The sequence below is a fragment of the Gymnodraco acuticeps genome, unplaced genomic scaffold (genome assembly GCF_902827175.1).
Source record: "Gymnodraco acuticeps unplaced genomic scaffold, fGymAcu1.1, whole genome shotgun sequence".
Taxonomy (NCBI): domain Eukaryota; kingdom Metazoa; phylum Chordata; class Actinopteri; order Perciformes; family Bathydraconidae; genus Gymnodraco; species Gymnodraco acuticeps.
The window spans coordinates 16102-38624 of NW_022990224.1; the positions used below are offsets into that span (position 1 = coordinate 16102).

General features: G+C 39.5%; 1 protein-coding gene across 2 annotated transcripts; it reads right to left on the reverse strand.

Moving 5' to 3' along the window:
• Nucleotides 1-531: 531 nt before the first annotated feature.
• Nucleotides 532-19448, reverse strand: slc6a13 (solute carrier family 6 member 13). 2 transcript variants are annotated; one of them, XM_034218733.1, is made up of 15 exons: nt 19315-19448; nt 14946-15155; nt 14249-14383; nt 10218-10358; nt 9351-9432; nt 8846-8978; nt 8324-8458; nt 5381-5484; nt 5041-5165; nt 4666-4778; nt 4286-4423; nt 3483-3585; nt 3049-3149; nt 2612-2782; nt 532-1748 (listed from the first exon to the last, which is right to left on the reverse strand). In XM_034218733.1, the coding sequence occupies exons 1-15, from the start codon at nt 19319-19321 to the stop codon at nt 1584-1586; spliced, it is 1863 nt and encodes a 620-aa protein (XP_034074624.1). In that variant the 5' UTR covers nt 19322-19448; the 3' UTR covers nt 532-1583. The 2 variants fall into 2 exon arrangements, with proteins under 2 accessions (XP_034074624.1, XP_034074625.1); XM_034218734.1 differs by having other exon boundaries at nt 14946-15145; nt 19314-19408.
• Between the last annotated feature and the right edge of the window lie 3075 nt (nt 19449-22523).

Genomic DNA, 22523 nt, shown 5'->3' on the forward strand with positions numbered 1-22523 from the left:
TTTAAAACAAATCTTCCCGGGGGAGCATGCCCCCCGGACCCCCCTAGAGGAGGTTAGGTCCCCCCCACTTAAATCATGTCCACATGGATAGGAAACTAAATACATTTGCACACATCTTGTGTCCATATCTTTCTGTTTTGGTGTTCATGCCACAACCGTGCACGTGCATGCATCATCATGGTAATATATCTAGATTAAGAGGTTGCTTTTTCTTTGCACAGCATGAAAGAAAGGCCAAATGAATGGGCTGTGATTTTAGTTTTTTTAAGCAGAGGTCAATAATTTGTACGGCCCTTGGAGGATGTTGAAACATTTTAAATGGCCCTTGAGAGGAAAAAGGTTCCCCACCCCTGGTTTAATGTGTTGTGCATTAAATCAAAAGTTTGTAAAACAATACATTTTCTTAAACAAGAGTATCAACGGTATCCTAAAACCCCCTAATACTTTAAAATATTACCTGATAGCAAGTGAGGATTTAAGATCATGCATGAATTGAATATCAAACTCCATGTCCCAAAAAATACATACATATATTGAAATGTATATTTTAATTAAAGTGTTTTATATTCATTCATAAAAAATCATTTATCATAGTATATAAAAGTTATATATGTAAAAGTAGTCCCTATTGGCAACACATGATCATATACTCATTCCAATATCTAAAAAAACACATGCAGAGGTTCATTGCTATCCAGCAGGAAAAGAGAAGACAAGAGAGATTTTGGAATACAACCCTCCTCTCAGCGTGCTTTGTTCATATTATTAGCAGCACAGCTGTCAACTCCAGGCACTTCACATTTTAAGTTCAAACAATTCAATGCATTAGAGATAAGGCAAAAGTGACTAAATTAAAATGTCAAAAATCTGAATATTGAAAAAAAGCATGTAACATTCATGCAAATCTGCATTGTTCTGCACCAGAAATATAAACATATTGAACAGCAAAAATTAGTTGAATTCTACTAAATATACATTTCAAATCCTTGCTTTCTCAAGCATTGGTTATTATTAGTATGATTTTGTTTTTTAATTAAAATATGTAACATCCTGAGATGATAACAATCTTTTTATAGAGTAAAAACAGAGCTGTCAGCGTTATTTAATCTATGGATGAAACACACTTGCACTCTACATGCAGAAGTTCATTCAAACACACAGCTTTTATTCGTGTGACACCTCCGCAACAGATAGCTGGTATAATCAATAAAGTAACTGGAATGTCAAACAAGCTAAACATAAAAAAGGCTTCCTCAGAAAGCAAACACAATCAATGTAAATTCTTAGCCACTGTGAAACAACAATGGCTGCCATTTTCAAGTGTAAATATGACTCTGCTACTGGCAACAAGATGGTACCCAAATAATTGTTACTCTTTAAGTAAGAACGCTGACGCCGTCATGCTGTTAACAAAGGAGAAAAGCTCCAGCAGCAGATCAGCAGTAACAGGTCAGGTGACTCTTAAAGTCTGCGCTGTGTCTGGTGAGGTATTGAAGGGAAGTTGGGATGGGGCCAGACAGAGTGTCAAGGCTAAGGAATGACCTTTGACCCCATTCAAGGTTCTGAAACCAAACCTCATGTCTCTAGCAGTTCGACTCCTTTTCATCAACGGGGAAGTATCCTTCCTTGGTGGGAGGTGATTTCTGATGGAGGCTGTCGCCGTCCGCTGCGAAGATGGCCAGCAGCCTCGCCTGCTCCTGCTTCGACTTCGGTAAGTCGATGGAAGGAGTTGTCAAGAAAACGAGGCGCTGTGAACAGAAGATGTATAAAATGTAGGAAAACTTACTTTATGTCAGTGATGCGTTTGAAAAAAACAACGAATATTCATTTTAAAACCACATATTAACTGCAATATATAGTAACCAACATCAATCATTCTCATTAAACTGTTATTATTTACAATATCGAAGAGATTATTCAAGATCAGTTATGCAATACATGGAAGCATACACACTTTTAACCAGGAGCATTATGGCACTTTGGCAAAGTCCCTGATCACTAGACTAATAACTGTTGCTTAAAAAACAAACAGTTCATGACTCTAATTGACTTGTATTTATCAAAAGGGAAACTGGCTCCAAGCACAATATTGACACAGTATAACCTTTATAAAGTTGTTCAGGTTAATGGGAGCAAACAGTTACATATTTGCTTATCCAGGAAGTACCAATCTTTGTCCTTCCAACAAAAGTGCGATATTCCCCCTGCGTTGATCTCTGTTAGGGTCTCCACCAGCAGGGAGACATGTCTTTAGCTCCTATACAGTAGGTTACAGTATGTTCAGCTTTGTGCTGGGCTGGTCGTGTTTACAGTGAAAAAAAGAGAGCAGTGAGACTGAACCCGACCGTAAAGCTATGAAAGCAAATCAATAAGCTACGATGATGAAATGCTCCTTGGAAGAGCTGCAGTATTGGGTGATCATCTCTGTGGATTTGATACTAAGAGCAACCCATTTTACAAACACATAATCATGTGATCCATTACCAATACAGAAACTAAATTATGCGAGCAGCTTTAACACAATCCCAATTATCTGTAATCCTATTTTTCGTTTCTGTTTACTCTTTTTTTTTATTTGCACCAAGGAAATGGAGTTTTTAGAAAAACGTACCTCTCTCAGGGTTCCAGGGGTTTTGTACAGTTTCACTGCAATCCACACGGGAATACACAGCATGGAGGATAGAGCCAGGACCCAGCCTATCCCATTGCCCCACCATGGGTATACGTATTCATTGTTGTACTTCAGAGGTGAGTACTTGATCAAGGCGAAAGCAAAGGTTCCCTGAACACAGAAAGAGAGAGATTTCACGCTTCTGTATGGATGCACGTTGATACAACACTACTGATATTTAAAATACTACTAAATAAATACAAAATCACTGATAATATCCATTAATCTTAACTTCAATGCCTTTTCTGATAGCTTTATCAAATCATTTGGGATATTTTGCTAATTCAAATGGTATTTTCCACGATGGCCAGCAGAGGCTGCTCATGCTTTAAGAGAGAAGTGTGAAAGCATGCATATTGAAAATGAATGAGACCCACAAAGCAAGTTGCAGGGGTGAAATAAAGCCAGCAGTATTTAATGACAGGGCTGGGCCGGTAACCAATCATGTCCTCAATGTTGTCGTAGAAACGGTCAGCACCTGTGATCAGGGAGAGATAAAGCAAACGCATACAATTACATCAATATCAAACAATCATCTGCAGCAGAAAGGTCATAAGACAATACATTTCATGACTGTTTAATAAAGAAGTCTACTTAATTGGGATTCTTATTATCCCCCAAATAAACCAGCTAACAAAAGATAACATGTGAAATACTCTCAGGCTCCAATGTGAGGAAAAAAGTAGATTGGTGGTGATTGGCTGAATGTACTGAACTGTTTACCGGGATGAATAGAGCCTTGTGAGAATAAAGCCTTTGTCTTTCAAATTCCCCTTTATGCATTCCCAAATAGCCTGCCTAACACTCTCACCATAAATCCAAGCAATGCAAACAGTCTCGAATATAGCCACGAAGAGCAGGCACATCCCACTGGCTGCGTAGTAGTCAAAGAGCTGGAAGATGTACATGCCACCCTGTGGAGACAGACATGGGTTAATAACCAAGTATACAAGAAAAACTGAGACTCTTTATACTATGCAGGCCAATCATCCATTTTGTACTTGAAGACATTTCTGCAAAGCATAAATTGGCAGTTCTATTGTTATGATGAAAATACTGAAACAATACACACTTATAGTAACACTTGGTTTGACAGGAGGAAAGGCTCTGCTTTAAAAGTGAGGGTTTAAAGGAAATTGCAATAAGTAGAAATAGGCAGTTTCGTTTTTAAAATGAATTTGGTTTGTTTTATGAATTGCAAAGACAAGAAAGTCTTTACCTAAGTGTAAACAAAAGGCCCTAAGATGCCACCAGTGCAACCGAGTCAGCATTTATTATCTTATAGCATTTATTTTTTTATGTATCTTTACTATGATTGCCCAATATTACTTTGAAAAATACAGATTGTGGTGCAACTGCCCTCGGCCTAACTGCACTGGAGGCTCCCCACTGTTCTGCTTATTATCCCTAAATACAACCCGGGAGAGGAAGAATGAAGTGAAGCGTCATGCAGAAACACTAAATGTCTGAATGCTTATTCTGAAATCCGGTTTGAAATAAATTGGTTTTGCACACAAACTAGGGGTTTCTACCTTCTCTTGTCTCCTTGTGGCAAGATTACAAGCTTAATGTGTAATCTTGTTATGTTAAAATAATAACACTAAAGTCCCAAACCTCTGTCAGCATGATGAGCCCAAGGAGGAAGGACACCACAGCCACTGCCAGGATGAAGAGCTCCCTGCGGTTCTTACGCCGGAAGGTGGAGGGATACATGTCCACCATGGCTGTCACCAGGCTCTCCACACACACAAACTGATCAGGAAAGACACAAGAAGTAGATATTTGTATATGAGTCTATATATGTTTGTTTTTACATGTGTGTTGCTGACTTACCCAACACATGTAGAAGAAAACAACATTTAAAGAGATCTGTGCAAATTGGCCTTTATAAATATTCAATGCTGTTTTGCAAGAATTATGTTTACAATAGAAATAGTGAAATGTAGCAATCTCTGTTATCTCTGTTGTGTGTGAGGAGCATATGTCGGACTCACTTGACTGTCCAGTCCCAGAAAGACAATCATAATGAAGAAGCAGCAGGCCCACAGAGGAGGATAAGGCATCATGGACACAGCACGAGGATAGGCTATGAAGGCCAAACCTGGACCTGAGTTAGACAGATTTGAAATGTAAAAGATGAGATTTAAATAACTATAATTGGTCATACATGCTCAATGGAATGCTATGAAAGTATATCATCAATATCACTAAACCATAGAGGCCATTGACAGGCTGAGGAAAATGAATTATGACTCATATCTTTTAAAAATAATTTAGGCACAGTAAATCAGTAGAACAATAAGTCTCAGACAGTCTGTAGGATATCATACATAACAGTAGTACCTAATACGGTACAAATAATAACCAACCAGATTCAGCAACTTCTGAGATTGGCACGTTCTGCTCATAGGACATAAAGCCCAGGATGGAGAAGATGGCAAACCCTGCTATAAAACTGGTGCCACTGTTCAGGAAACAGAGGGACAGGCAATCCCTGCACATAACACACAGAGGGACATGTTATGATTAGAAACTGCATGTGGTGAAGGGTTAAGAATGGTACCAAAATTGTACCAATCATATTGTCAACTGTGCAATAATGGCAGTATAAGGATGAAAAACAGGTTACATTTCACTGTGATGACAGAATAGAGAAGTATTGTTGGGCAGTTGATAGAATTGTTAGTGCATTATGATTTCAGTCCTTACCTGTAGCAGTTGTTGTTGTATTTGTTGTAGCTTCCCAGGGCAGTGAGACAACCCAGGCAGATGGCATACGAGAAGAAGATCTGAGTTCCAGCATCCATCCATACCTAATGACAGAAGAGAAACAAGATAAATGAAACGGTGAAAAAAGGGGAAGTATCCACACTTTATGACAATTCAATGCCTGGCAAAACCCTTAAAAAACATTTAACGTTTTAGTTTTGTGGCTTTGTTGACTTTGAAATGTCCCTTAGATAACATTTAATGCTGAAAGTATAAGAGCCAACTTGTAAATGTTTATTTTTAAAAAACACTGTACATGTATTCAGACTGACTGTATTCATGTCTCTGTTACCAAACCAGCTTTCTTATAAATGAGTTGTCACGGCTTTATGAGCTCAGACAAACAGAATAATAAGGAATGGAGAAAAAATGACAGGGCGATTTTTATTAGCAATATAAAGGAGAAAAGATTCAAAACAACGACTACATAAAGTGTTATCTCAGACAGCCTCCATGTACTTGTCATATTTTAAGAGTTATCTCCAATCATACCTTCTCATCTTGTAGAAAACTCACAAAGCATCTATCAAATGTCAAAACTCTTTACCCACATCCACACAGCACCGTTTTTATCCATCTCCGTCGCCCCGAGGCATAAAGTGAAGCACTTTCCACCCTCTTTTAACACTTACTCTCACTTCAAAATTCAAATGAGGTTTTTCTTTATGCTTGCAATTCTGGCAGAGTGCTCCCGGGGCACTGGGGCATGTTTTAGATAGTTAGCAGCCAGAACTGAAGATCCGATTGACTGGTGGTCCAACCAACAACACAAGCTCTGGACACAACACGACACAAAGGCAGGTAGTCCCAAAGCACAAACTGCACCAGCCTAGATTGTCTTGGCCTGCACACACAGAACTTGTATTCATCCCCGAGTCCTGAGAGGGACTTAAGAGGGCCCCTCTTTTAAATGTTCGCACTGGTTGCAATCTCGCGGCAAGGAAAGAAGAAATTGTAAAGTCCCTGTTAGCAGCCCATTTCTAAATCCTTTCTCTTTCCCTCAGCAGTGATAAGTCCTTGGCAATCTGCTGGACACATTATTAAATGACATTGTCCGCTCTAGACAAATTGGCGGCGGTGTTGTTTGTTAACCTGCTTAAAGTAAGCTTGGTTTGTGTTCAGTGCGAGAGCAGTAAGTAAGACGTCCGAGATTCACACATCCTGTGTCAATAAACCTGCAATATCTGATTTTGTTCCCCCTGGGAAGAAGCTTCGAAACAAGCTATGAACCCAACACTAATGTTGTTTGGACAATTTAGGTTGATATTGCAATCCTGATAGCAGAGCGTAATCTTTAGGGAGTGTGGGATGACGAGTTAGTTTGTCTTTCTCTGAAACATTTTAGTAACTCAAGTTCGTAAAAATGCGATGTCTAGAATTGATATGTAGAGCTGTTTTTCTCAAGGCAATACTCTAACGGCCCGTCCACACACAGGCATGAAATTAACTTGAATGGGGTGACGTAGAAGATTTTGAATCTTCGCCGAACTGCATTGTGGGGAGCGGAGCATGGCTTTGCAAGCATCGTGAGCATCAAAAGTTGAGCAATGTTCAACTTTTGATGCTCCCGATGCTTTCGAAGCTGGCATCAGCCAATCAAATCCCGTTTATGCAAATCCCGCCAGTACAAGCGCTAGCCAATCAAACCGCGTGCAAGCTGGGAGAGCCAGACCGCAGTTCATTTCCTCATATTCCAAACGAGAAATTACGGTAGCAAATCACCCGGTTCTTTACGACCAGAACTATTTACCGGGATACAAACCTGAGGAACAAGGCATGGAGGGAGGTGGCAGAGACAGTGGGTGAAACTGGTAGGTTTTCGCCTGTTTGGGGAGTTTATATCCAGTTTACTTCGTTTTAACATTGCTATTGCTTTGTATGTCGGGGGCGGGAGATTCATGTGATTGGTTGTTGGTCGCAAAAAATCGCCAAGCTTCAGACACGCCCAGCATCAAGATATTTCAAGATTTTTTTCATGCCTGTGTGTGGATGGGCCGTAACAGTTTTTACCAATTTTAAGATTAGGGCATACACTTATTTCGGAAAGCATTGAAATGCTGATTTACGATACGATACGATACGATATACTTTATTGTCCCCGTAAGGAAATTCGTTCTGGGCTCCGTCCAGCAGTTCCGCATACATGTACATAATATACAAACATAGTGGACATTTAAGAGACATACACATATCATCAATCATACACCGTTTGAACAAACACAATACACGCAGACGCACATACTGACAATGGCGACCTATTGCACAACCCTCATGGCCAACATTTAAAAAAAGTACATTTCATTACATTTGACTTCGACTACATTTCATTTCCTGTCAATGTTAAGAAGTTTGACGGACATTGGTAGGAATGAGTGCTTATAGCGGTTCAGCCTGCTCTTGGGAACCCTGAATCTTCTACCAGAAGGTAGGAGCTGGAATTCTGGGTGGAGTATGTGGGTGGGATCAGACGCTATTTTGTTTGCCTGTCTGATAATGGACTGCTCATATATGTTTTGGAGAGATGGGTGTTTTTTAACCCCCATAATTTTCATAGCCGTCTGTACCAGGCGAGCGATCTGTGACTTTGACTGCACTGTCAAGTTACCGTACCAGGCAGTGATACCATACCTAATGATGCTCTCCAACACTGCATGATAAAACAGTAACATGAACTTCTGGTCGACTCCGAAAGCCCGGAGTCGACGCAGAAAGTACAATCGCTGTTGAAGTCTAGAGCACAGACCTTGAACATGCGCCTTCCAGCTGAGTGTATTATCTAGATGGACACCAAGGTACTTATAGGAGATCATCGTCTTTTTCAGTCAGATCTGCATGTGTTAGAGTGAACGTTCATTTATGTATGTCTGAAATGACATTCCCTACCTGTGGGTCAGACAGACGTTCCAGGTCGGGGTAGAGGTAGTAGGAGATTCCTATGGAAGCTCCTGGCAGCGTGACCCCTCTGATCAGCAGGACCACCAGCATGGCATAAGGGAAAGTGGCTGTGAAGTAAACCACCTGCCGGGACATAGCAACATGTTTTATTCAGACATGCCTACAAGACGTATACAAAACGACATTCTTCCTTCTCAGATAATGTTTTATGCTAAATGTAAATGATGTTTACAAGTGACAATGTTTAAAAAGTGTTTGCACAAGTTGAAGCTTTACTATTTATGTTTGGTATGTTGGATTTTTAGTTGTTAAGGGTGTGTCTTAAACTGATAACTCTAGCTGCCCAATTGGTGCATTATTAATTCCTTCTGCAACTTTAATCAACCCAACACTTCCTGCATAAAAAGCTGATTTAAATAAGGATCCTACCATGGAATAAGCTATTGTCTACTAATACTCTCTTTTTCCTATGTGAATATTTAGCTATTATATATGGATGAGAGGTTTTACCTTGCCAGTAGACTTGACTCCCTTCCAGATGCAGAAGTAGCAGATGACCCACGCTACGGCCAGACAGATAACCAGGTCCCCATTCAGAGAGCCAATATCATGAATACCTGAGGAAATTCTCAGCACCCTTCGCCTGTCACACACACACACACACACACACACACCACACACACACACACACACACACACACACACACACACACACACACACACACACACACACACACACACACACACACACACACACACACACACACACACACACACACACACACACACACACTAAGTATTTTCCTCTTGTCCTAGAAATTAGCAATTCAAAAGACCTTGTAGTAAAAATTACAATACTTTGGAACCAGTTGTTATTGTTGTATCTAGTCTAACAGTCATACATTTAAAAAACAGGATGTAATTCAAGAATAAATTGCTAAAGTTAAATACTTGTGAACTCCTTGGCACCATAAGGCCATTTGAGGACAAGACCAACAAAAAAAGAGGCACTTACTCCCAGAACTCAATGACAGGAGAGGTGGTGTTCTCATGGTGATTGATGGAGCCATTCCCCCTCTGAAATTCCATACAAGAATCTTGAATGAAAAGAAAGACAGAAAGACATTCAATGCTGTGAAGAAATCCAAGCTTGTCTGTTTCCAAGTTACACACAGGCAACCGAAACAATGCCACCTCAGAGGCGAAGGAGCGAAATGGTGCAAGAACAGTAACTCCATATAAGATGAAATTAAACTATGCATTAATTGAATGGTGAAGGGGAACGCCAGGGGAAAAGGTTTTAGGTAGTTTAGAAACAAACACCACTAAAAATGTATAGCCATATTGACGTGCTGTAATTTATCGACTGTGTTTACAATCTTAGCTTGAGGTGTTATCATGCTAACATATGCTAGCTTGCACTACAAAAAGTAAAGCTGGATTTGATGGAATAGCCAATCGCTTTTAAGGTAGTACAGTATTTGTTCATAATCCAACGTATTGGGCAAATACAAAATTTGACCTGAAATATTGCACTAGATGAAAAGTCAGGAAATCATCAAAGTTATTACAATTAATCCTGAAAGGGAATTAAAGGTCCTCCTGACAATCCATCCAATAACATTTAAAAACATCAACTTTTTGATGGCTCAAGAGCAAAAGACAAGGAATTAGTATTCATTATTTTAATGTCATGGCAATCCATTGTTGTTAAGATATAGTCTGTTAGTTAGTCTATGTGTTGGAAAGACAGATCACCGATCCATCACATATGGTTAGAATATGTATTCAACCCTCCATAAAGCATGCACAGATGGAGACACCTGATTAATGTGTGTGTCACAGTATGTCTAGCAGGAGCAGGTGTTTTCCTGTGGCTCACCTGTGTTCCAGGTGTTGTTGCAGGAGGCCCAGGGCAGATCCCAGGTGAAGGAATTGGACAGGTAAAAGAGGGCCCAGGCTAACACCACAATGTAGTAGATGTTAAGCAGGCCAACAATCACCTGGGTGGCATAACCCACACCTGGAACAAACAAAGCATCAAGTTTATGAATCAACTTTTCAAGTAAACTGAAAAAAGATGTTCAGCGATTACAGCATTTAGTCAAGCAAAATAACACACTTTTACAAGAAGTCTAACATACAACCAACCTGAACCAGGCCTGAATATGATAAATAAATGGCTGTGTGGGACATTCATTTATATAAAATAAGTAAACAATATTTGTATATGTAGTTTAGATGTCCAATACCGCTTTCTGGCATGCAATTGGTGAACACAAAAATAGGATAGGCCTACAGGGTAATTATTGATAGCCAAAATGGTTGAGCGTTCATTATTATAAAAACACATTGGTGGTCCAGAGGTCTATGGATTGGCTTTTCATGCAGGTGCTCGAGGTTCAATATCCAGGGGAGGGGCGTCTTTTGTCTTCTGCTATGCTGATGTTAAATCTCTAGAGATTGTCCCCACCACATTGTCTGACAAAGTGACGCCCATACTACAACAAATATATCACCTCAACTACTAATTTCCCCCCTCTCATGTTTAACCCTTGTGCAGAGTTGGGTGTTTTACCGACAAAAGTAATATTATTACAGTAACGCGTTACTGTAATAATATTACCTTTGTCGGTAACGGAGTAGTGTAACGCGCTACTTTTATAATTCAGTAATCACACTACAGTTACTAACATTGCCTCGACACGCGTTACTTCGTTACTTACTAAAAATCAGTCATAATCACACTGACAGACAAGAGGGGTTTCCGCCGCAGGTTTATATGTACGTAATCTGCGCGTCCACATCTCCACCATGGCTGCATGGCTGAGTCAGCGATAACTTTCGAGGGGTGGAAGTATGCCCATTATTTTGAGTTTGTCCGAATAGACAGGAATGTGACGGTGAGGTGCAAACTGTGTCCAGGCCAGTAGCTGTTATCCACTGCTGTAACACCACGTCAAACCTCAACAAACACCTGCAAAGAACACATGCTAAGGTGAAGCTAACGCACACGCTATTTGTTGTTTGTTTATATCACGTAGTCTGTTCTTCTTCTCTGTCTTCCGGTCGTTGCCTGTTTTGAATGACGAATACACACTACCGCTGCCTGCTGGTAAGGAGAGTTATTGCCACTCACGCATGCGCAGTTCGTACGTGCTCGGCGAGTAAAGTAACGAGTAAAGTAACGAGTTACTTTATGTAGAGAGTAACGAAGTAGTGTAATATATTACTTTTTTTTAAAAAGTAATATGTAATATGTAATACATTAAAAAAAATAGTAACGACCCCATCTCTGCCCTTGTGGTATGTTCACATTTCGCACCCTTTGGTAATGTTCGGGTCAAATTGACCCGGGACATATTTCAGGGTTTAAAAAAAATACAGAACTAAATTCAACATGCACAATTCCTTATATATATTGTTTTTAACTCATTCCCCAACAATATAAATGAAATATATGATTCGTTTTTGAAAATACTCTTTGCTAGATCAAATGTAACAATGGAAGTGTCCATCGTTTTTTGTGATAAAAATGTAATTTATGTTAACAAAAATACACTGTAATAAAAACTAGGTTTACATTTTGCTCATGCATGCTCACGCATTTTGCTATGACTAATGTAAATGAATTTTTTTTTAATTAATGTTTATTATTTTTAATCTGTCTATATAATAATCATAATAATAATAATAATAAGCCCTGAAGGAAATAAAGCAATTTAACAGCAATTGAAACACAAGAACCACATCCAAAAGTATTTGGCTGTGAAATATAGAGATAATGAAACATCCATATAAATGACATAGAACAGATATAACCACAAAGCAAATAAAAACAATTAACAGTCACTATTAATAAAATACAGTATATCCGAAAAATATATTGATGAAGTGACGCTGCAGAACATCATGTGAGTCAATGGGCAAGTCCGTTTAGGAAACACATGATGTACAGAACTTCTTCGTGTGTATAGCACAGATGTACTTGTTGCAGTTGCTGCATGTAGTCTGTGTCTTGGAATCCTTTGAGGGTCCACAGACCTCACAGCTGACTGTGGGGGTCCTTCAGCGGCTGGCTGTGGGGGTCTTCTTGCGGCTGGCTGTGGGGGTCCTTCAGCAGCTGGCTGTGGGGGTCTTCCAGCAGCTGGCTCTGAGTCAAGTTCATCTTCCAATTCGCTGTCAAATTCTGAGTTTACCTCCACATTATACTCATCTTCAGAAATGTCTTCCTGTTCCACTTCACCGTGTTCTTCTAATGCATTCCACTTACTCTCATCCATTATTAGCTCCAAGGCTCTCTGAGCAGAATATATTTTGCCCATTTTGCTGGTAGAAAATGGTAGTTCTGCACTACACTGTAATGTGAGGTTATGTCTATGTTTGGTCCCTCCTCCGGCGTGCAGGTGCGAGGGGGACAGTGCGATAAAATGTAAAATGTTTTTACATTTCTGGAAGATCTAACATTTTTATAATGTTCTAGGATAGTTTTGTGTACACACTACAAAGGGTAAAGATCAAGGGAAAACAGGATCAAATAGCTTCTCTATGCATACAATGTTGTGTGTGCGTGTGTGTGTGTGTGTGTGTATGTCTTTAGTTTGTGTGTTTCTGTGTTTTTCTCTGTCTGTCTGTCCTGGTATTGTATCCGGGTCAGATTGACCCGAACCTCTTATGAAGGACATAAATGCGGGTGGGCAGTGAAAAAAAACAAAAACAATTCCACATGTCCTTCACAATAAATAAGCCCCGGCCATTGAGTTTCAGGTTGAACGAAAATATCCTTATTTCTTTTTTTATTCATTGAAAATGGAAATCGGGTCAATTTGACCCGAACACCACACAAGGGTCAATCTTTTGGTCCCTCCCGGAACGTTTATCTTTGTTTTCGTCACTGAACGGGACTCTTTTCGGCCGAACACCCAGGAGTGGGCAGATATTTGTTTATGCAAAACAACTCACGCAATGTTCGCCAAACTAAAACAAAGTGATGTCGAAGTGAACGTTTAGAAGCTTTTTTAGCAAACGAGTGTGCAAAGAGTTCATTTGTCGAGGCTTCATGCACACACACAAAGAGTGTCAAACAGGCTGATATGACCTGTCAACAATGTGATAGTTGATAAAGCCTGCTAAATTCCCCATCATTGGAGCAGCTCAATAATGAAAGAAATCCATGTAATCCATTTATATTATGAGTCTATTTCACCAGTTAATAGGATTGCATAAAACAACTGTATACTACATTGGCTTGTGAGTTATGCATCCAATGTTTGCAAATCAATTATTTGTGCATTAAATGCCTCATAAACCATGTCAGGTTTGCAGGAAAAGGTGAATTGGTTACAATTGTGTGTGGTTTTATTTTCTTACAAGACTATGTCCATAAATGAAACTGCAATGTCCTCAGAAAGGCTGAACAATAACTACATAAGGCTACTTTTCCATATCAAAGAAAACATGTATTATTCAGAGCAGTCACATAAATGGTGCTGATCAACAAATATTGCTACCAAAATGTGGTATTATTGATGTGCGTAGTTAAGCTGTTTGTTAAAAGGGCAAGAAATACAAGAAAACCAGCTATGAGACGCTAAAGCCAACCGTAACGCACTACATGCACACTGAAAAGGATATGAGCACACAGATCCTAACATATCGGAAATTCCTCTCCAATCCCACATTGTTGTGAACATGTATAGATGTTGTCACAAGTGTGGTGCACAAAAAACGAACTGTTTCAGAATAAAATGCATACTGGGATCATTAGATCATTACATTTTAACGTTCTAATCATCATGAAGATGGATACTTCCGCCAAGTAAAATAATTGTTGGAAGTGCATGCTGTCAAGCTATAAAGTGTTTCGACAACATTAAACATCCATTTAATTCTATTTCTTAATAAAATGGGTACCTTCAAATAACGGGCAGATTTTCCTCCAGCAGGTGACTCCTCCCTCACTGGTGAACTGACCCAGAGACGTCTCCAGGAAGAAGACCGGGATCCCACAAGCAAACAGGAAGATGAGGTATGGGATGAAGAAGGCCCCTGTATAAGTACATAGATTAAAGGAACAGTTCACTAGTCTAATACCTTTAATATGCTCTCAAACCATGTAGAGTAGAAGATACTGATGCATTCATTTAAGGTATTGTAAAGAGAATATTTAAAGATATAAATGGTCAAAATCTTATGCTGGTCGAATAATCTGAAATCATTCATGTGGTTAACAAGAGAATGACACACTTTTACTGCCTGTCGGACATAACCGATACAATGTTTTTATTGTTTATTTGTTGTCAGTGAGCTCTCTCTTATCAGCCATTAGCCACACCTAAACTAGCTTCCCAAATGAGTCTGGCTCTTTTCTGTGAACTATGACCCTCAATGGATCTCCTTGGAATAGATTATATATTAGCGTGTGTATTATCTCCTCCTAATTTAAATATATTATTTTTAATTGGAAGCTTAATTGTGATGCTTTACAATTTCAATCAGTGCAAAGTTGGAACTTCTGGAAGACTTGTGTTTGGAGTAAATCAAGATATGTATGACTGAATACAAAAGCTTTTGTGTTAAACATGCCAGAGAGAAGTATTTGAGCACTCACCTCCTCCATTCTTGTAACATAGATAGGGGAAACGCCAGACATTCCCCAGGCCAATAATTTCTCCGGCCACTGACAGAACAAACTCGATCTTGTTGCTCCACTGACCCCTCTCTATCAACTTATCCTCTGTGCTGGGCACGATGTCCAGGGGCCTGCTGAGCCCATTGGAGGGCTCCACTTTGGACATGTCCTCCGTGTCCTCCGTGTCCCCTGTGGGAATAAAGGGAAAGAGTGGAAAAGAAAATGTCAAAGAAGTAATGTTGCAAATGGCATTATCAGTATTTCATATATCTCAAGAGGCATAACTAATTCCTTGTTTTCAATTGAAATTCCTTTGACAAATAATTAAGGACACAATCTCACAGTAGAAGTTCTAAAGCGCTGTTTGTAATTTATTTATTTCAAAAAGTTACTATTTATCTGAATAGCAAATAATTGAATTCCATAACTGGTGATGATGTCATCTGAAGACATCTTTAAATATGGTAAATGTGAGCAACATCTGAAAAACCAGAATCAAAATGATGACCGTTCAGTGTCATCACTAATCACATCAGTTAAAGCTCTATACTTGTGTAAAACAAGAACTTAAGTAACTCATTTTGTTTGTTTGTAATGCAAAATTGCTTTTGATACCTTTGTCAAAGGATAATGTGATCTGACCATATCATCCCAATATGATTCAGCTGACATGTTCGTTTTAGAATACCTCTTTTGTCACAGTTCACACAAAGCAAGTCATGAAAAAGTAGGCAATGGGTTATGGAAAAAAAAGTTGATGACATGTTTTTTTAGACTTCATCATCCAAAATAATTTGAATAAGCTCAATTTGCTCAGTGAGCCTAAATGTGCATCCTATTATAAGGCTCCAGATAATTTAAAATGAAGCTACCAGTCATGCATACTCTCAAAACTGAAAAACATAAAACCCAAGAAATAAAATCCCCTTATTTACTAATATAGGAAAACAGAACCAGCTTCAAATGTCACAATAGTCCTCGAGAAGCTTTACATTTTTCTTTAATTGGTCCTTCCGGCTCAATAAATATAAATAGGGACCTATTTGAAGATTAAGTGAAAGACCTGGAGTGAGAAGGAGGATATTCAGGACCTTGGCTAGTTCTTAAGGAGAATTCCCATCGTGTATGAAATGTGCCAAATATGCCTGTTTTTGTTTACAAGATCTAATGTTTTATTTATGTCACTACTCTTCCTGTCACTACTCTTCCTGTGTTGGATGAGGTCAGTAATGGCTTGATGTTACGTGACAACGTTAGACGTTAGTCGAGCCCTCGGCCAGACCCTGTTTTGGGGCCAGTGTTGCTGAAATAATTTCTCTCTGTGGAGGAAACAGACAACTCACTGACTGTGCTCACTCCTGTCAGCTTGCATTAACAGGCCCCTCACCAGCCCCTCTGTCACCCTTTTAGCTCTCTCACAGGCATGATGGCTGTTGCAGTCTCAATTCAAATGGATTGGTTGTCAGTCTGCAGGAAACATGCTCAAACTTATTCATTTACAAGAATACGTATGGGCATGAACCTTTCTTTATCTTTCAGACATGCACACAAACTAATGCGTTGCATATGTTGCGTGACCTTTGTCTCACGGGACCAATAAAGCTGTCTTCTTTTTTGGAGTTTAGTTCTGAAGACAACAGCCTTGTTTGAAGCCACCTTAAGGAATGTGATCCTCCTGGCAAAGAGCAGAGGTGGAGCACAAGTGTGACTCTGTGTGTGCTGTGTGCATTAGGTTGGAGGTTGGAGGTTGGACCCCTCTTAAGAGCCAAAAATCTCCAGCACTGAAGCCAAATTGTGGCCGGAGGTAAAAATAGAGCCCCTTGTTTTCTGGAGGTACTTGGTGGGAATGAAGTCTTGGGGCAACAAAAGCCCAAGGAGCCCCACCGCTCTCCGCTCTGTGCTGGCAAATGAGAATCCTCACTGGTGTCGCAGCCAGATCACAGTTTACCTCACTTTTTCACACTTTCTTTGTGAATGCTGGGAAGCTCAACACACGGGCCAAATGCCTCACTTCAAACAGTCCTTTTTAAATAGGTGAGACTTAATATTAGCACTATTTATAGTAACATAGTCAGGCTGAAATAATGTTCATACATATATGCTAATAGAATAGTCACAGAAGAGGCACCGTGTGAGAAAATATGCAAAGATTAAGAATGACCTCATCAAGAAACAGAAGAGCTTTATCCCAGGAAACAGTGCCAACGTAACCTCTCTCTGAGGAGCTGTGGACTGACTGAGCAAGTGACTGGCAGAGTGAGTGACTGACAGACTGACCTATTGAAGGATTGAATGAATGTGTGGCTGACTTAACTGGACATTGAGTGCTCAGTTTTTATTCTAATAAACCAATGGCCCTTAAAACACAGATTTAGCCTTAAACTTCTTTAACATTGCCCGGCGCACAATGGACAGTCTTTCTTTATTCCATGCCATTTTCTTCCTGCCAAAACCTGGTGCCTCCATTACCCATCATGCCCCATGGCTGCTGACAGTTTTGTTAGAGATTTTGATGTGTTATCCTGTTAGTAGCCTCCAGTTTCTAGCCTCAAGCAGAGATGAGGACTTTACTATTTGCCACTTAAGGCAATTTAGCACTCCTGTGGAGTCACACAAGGCCTATATACCACTTATTCCACATATGTAGTACCCTCCAAAACCTGTTAACAGATTACCATTTGGTAGAGATCCTCTCAAAGGTTCAACATGACTTCAAAAATAAACTCAAAAAAGTATTTAGGTTAATCTCTAATGAAAAAGCCGGTCATGCCGCTCTTAAGCTGCCAAATGGTGCACTATTTGCACGACTGGTGCATGAACAGATAGAGAATTGTGAGTTCATTCGATTTCTTTGTTTGCTCATCAACAACTGTCTTTGGTGTCTTTAAAACAAAGGTAATAAGAGTTGTGACAGTGAACCAGAACAGTACAAATGTGGACCGCAAAAACAAAGCAATTGGGCTGAAAGAGCCTCTGACACTTTGTAGAGCTGCAGGGAACTAATGAGGTTGGTGATGATTACAATCACCAAGGAGGTTATATTTTTTTGTTTGGTTTGTTTGTCAGCAAGATTACAGAAAAGCAACCAGCTCAAAGGAAAGTAGTGGAAGCATGGGACAAGAGAGACCAATCACAGAGAAGTGCCTTTATCGTTCTCTGTGGGTTCGTCATTGCAAGCGACTTATTTTTCTCTTATAGCCAGTTGATTAATTGTCAAAAAAAATGTAAACTACTTGTGATACTGTCTTTTGTTCTTATTGGTAGTAATCCAAATATATGTACATCTCTAGTTCACCAGCGTGAGTGAGATAAGTAGAGTCCACACTGATATTGAGGTGAAAGTGGAAAGCCACAAAAGATGAAACGGATAGACTAGTTAGACATTAAAAGAGCAGAAGACAAAGGTCTTTGGGGTTAGAAATAATGGCTCCTCTTGTAATCATGTGCAGCTCAGAGTTACACATTCACAATATCCCGTATCCTGAGGCTACGAGAGTTGGATAAAACAGGCTAATGCATAACTCAATCAGTTACAGTTGGTTGGGTTCAATGTCTCATGTCTACCTGTACGCAACAAAGACTGCAGCATTTTATGTTGAATCTACATAAGGGTTTAAAATGATACATTTGGTTGGTGAAAAAACACACAAAACAAGGGGAATGGCATACATTGTGAAGAAAATGTCATGCATATTGTCTTAAATGTTGATTTAATGTTGATATAGACCTTTTCTTTAATTATCCGTTTGAATTTCCTGCCGAAAATATTGTCACGTGTCTAAATTGGTGAGCTATTGATGTTCAAGCAAACATTTCGATTGCAAAACAACATCCACGCTTCACGTGATAAAGCTCAGTAGAAGCCATATTCTCTGATATGTAATTAATCTGAATGCAACAATGCAAAATGAGCAGCAATGGCTTATTATGTTATCTGTGCCTGAGGATGCAACAACAAGCAACTCTTGTCTTGGATCAACAACACATTTAATCTGCTTTCTAATAACAGCACTGGACACCATGATCTCAGCATGGAATGGACTGTGCTGCATACCCATTTGCTCAATATGAAAACAAAGTTATGAAAGTGTTGATTCTCGTGCATACAGTTCCTGCTCTGGAGAACATCGTTCTGTTTTAATACATGCCTTTCCTTAGCAGGACAACATTATGCATTGTTTTTTTCTCAGGAAAACTCAAAATGACAAGTTTCAAACAACAAATTCCATTGAGCCAATAAATACACAATTAAATAACAATGTAGGATGTCTATGAATATATCCATTGTATCTCAAACGTAGTTTTAACTTCTATCTATGTCACATAATTGATATTCAAATGCACTCACCTTTCATAATGACAGCCTCAGGAAAAGAGTGGGCCACCAAATACGGGCCTGCTGGCGTTTTAGGTTTCACTATATAACATTCAAGGAGGGGCGGAGATCTGAGAAACTAGTGCAGCCCGTGCAGTGAGATTTTCCCTCTCCGAAACCCCCCCCCCCTTCCTCTATCCAATTCCATTCAGACACCCCCCACACACACACACACTCACTCCCCACAGCACACTAGAGGTCTGTGCTGTCTCAGCATGGTGGGCTGATTGCGTAACCTTTTGACACACACATTCTCCCAGGGCCTTTCTGCCCAGAGAGCAACCCGGGAGAATGGAGGGGAGGCTGGTCACACTTGTGTTTAGGTGGCCCCTTAGATTATATATCAGGCATGCACATGTGTATGCACATGTGCGATGATCTAATCTGTTTCTGAGACATACAGAAAAGCATCATTTGCAAAGCATGTAAACTAAAATGTGTGTACCAAAATTGCTAAAAATGTCTCCCAAATGTCAGTGATCTTTCCTGCCTGAGTGTAATTAAAACATCACTCCTGCTTCATGAAGCCCCTGCTCCAAAAACATCCTTAATTCAGCCCCCGGAAAGGAGTCTTTATTCCCCCCACAGACCCAGGAGCCCATTCAGAACATTTTCCCACAGCAGGGGTCCAGAGTGGCCCGGTTCATGGCGTTTCTTAGAAGGTCACAATCCAGAGGGTCTTTATGGAGGTGGGGGAGTGATGTGCTTCTGCTTTTCCTGTCTGAAATATTTCAGGGTGAGGCCTTTTTTTTGTAAAATCCCCATCCCCCACCTCAAGTCAAATTATAATTCAAGACACGGTCACGTTAGCTTTCTATAAAAAGAAAGCTGTCGGCTTGACATTAGATTTGTGGCAGTTTAGACTGAACACATCTGTTTATTCAGTTACTGAGGAATTACAAAAATAAGTGTCTTCAAATATTTAGTCCCTTTTTTCTATAAAGTAACTTATTCAAATTTAAAATCTTGTGTGTTGTTGAAGATCGTGTGTGAGCAAGAGCTCAACAATCCAAATGTTCATTTTGTTAAATAAATTAATAACCTCAGTGCTACAATTTCATTTGTCACATTTATGAAACTATCTTTCCCGTTTAGCACTTTCTTGCATTTATTTGAGAAGAATAACACCTATCTTCTTAACCCTTGTAACTTATCGCAAGAAAGTGATTAACTCACTTCAAAATGTAAATCTTCCTTTAAGATTGAGTATGGTAACTCAGATGTACCAAATGGATAACTACACTGAATAAAAAATATAAACGCAACACTTTTGTTTTTGCTCCCATTTTTCATGAGATGAACTCAAAGATCTAAAACATTTTCTATATTCACAAAATAACCATTTCTCTCAAATATTGTTCACAAATCTGAAAAAATCTGTGATAGTGAGCCGAGATAATCCATCCCACCTCACAGGTTTGGCATATCAAGATGCTGATTAGACAGCATGATTATTGCACAGGTGTGCCTTAGAATGGCCACAATAAAAGGCCACTCTGAAACGTGCAGTTTTGCTTTATTGGGGGGGTCTGGGGGGGTCCGAAAACCAGTCAGTATCTGGTGTGAGGGGTAGGGGTAGGGTTAGGGTAATGTTGTGAATCGAGTGGCCTGTGTTCGTCATCCATACCATAACCTCCCCACCACCACCATGGGCCACTCGATTCACAACATTACCCTAACCCTACCCCTACCCCTCACACCAGATACTGACTGGTTTTCGGACCCCCCCAATAAAGCAAAACTGCACGTTTCAGAGTGGCCTTTTATTGTGGCCATTCTAAGGCACACCTGTGCAATAATCATGCTGTCTAATCAGCATCTTGATATGCCACACCTGTGAGGTGGGATGGATTATCTCGGCTCACTATCACAGATTTTTTCAGATTTGTGAACAATATTTGAGAGAAATGGTTATTTTGTGTTTATAGAAAATGTTTTAGATCTTTGAGTTCATCTCATGAAAAATGGGAGCAAAAACAAAAGTGTTGCGTTTATATTTTTGTTCAGTGTATCTATAAAAATGATTGGTTCAGTTGTAATTTAAGAAAACAACTGTTCTGGATGTACAAAAAAGGAGGTACAACAAAAAACATTCAGTGGTCCTTTAATTAACAGTTAAAGGTCTCCTATCATGCAAAATGCACTTTTTGATGTCTTTTGTACATAAATATGTGTCCCCTGTGAGTACTGTAAGGGAACTCACAAAGTGTCAGAAAATAAAACCTGATCTGTTTGGTATTTTGAGCAAAACACTTAATTGACATGTTTTTTATATGTCTGAGACCTATACTATATGCCTAAAAATAGTATAATAGGAGACCTTTAAAGTCTCATTGTACAACTGTTTCTTTCTTAGAAATCGGAAGCTAGTAGCTCATCCAGATCAATCGTCATGCTTGCAAAAGTCCAAGGATGTACAAAATAAGATAAAGGAAGACAAAACAACCAACTCAAGGCGGCTCATTATTGACCTGTAATTCTTCATTCTCTCCTCTGCTTCCTGCTGTTCTATGACTCTCTACGGACACAGTTCACTGCTCAGATTGTACTCTTAATGGTACATCTCTTCTGATCAAACTCAAATGTGCCGGTTAAATTAAATGTGTAAAATCATCTGTTTTAGAGTCTGCAGGAATGGGAAGTTAAAATTAGCAGCAGTGCAGGACCTCATTCACGGAGCTTGTTAATGATTAATATTAGACCAGATTGCATGCAATACAATTGGTTTACCTGTGGTCAGTGGAAAAAAACAGCGTCAGATATTTTGATTTGACTGCATGTTTGTAAAACCAAAATGTTGGATGGCTGACGAGATGAATAGACCGTCCACTTTAAAGTTTCTGCAAAATCAAATGACCAACTGTGCACATACAAATATTTACTCAAACCCTTTTCAAACGAGGCCTGGTCAAATAAGTGGTTTACTGATAAGTGAAAGGTTCTTACATCACTGCTCATAGGGGACATGAGAGATTGATGCTCTAAACATATGCATAAAGCCACTAACTACAAAGTACACAGCTTTTGGCTGCTTAGAAAAACCCTCTTTTTTTGAATGCCAGCGTTGGAGAGAACTGGCCATGATAGTTAAAGTAGGTAAAAGGTGTGTACACAAAGATTACAGTGTGCTTTTAAAGAAGAACACCGGCAGACGGGTTGCTGTTTTTACTTATGCACAAGAA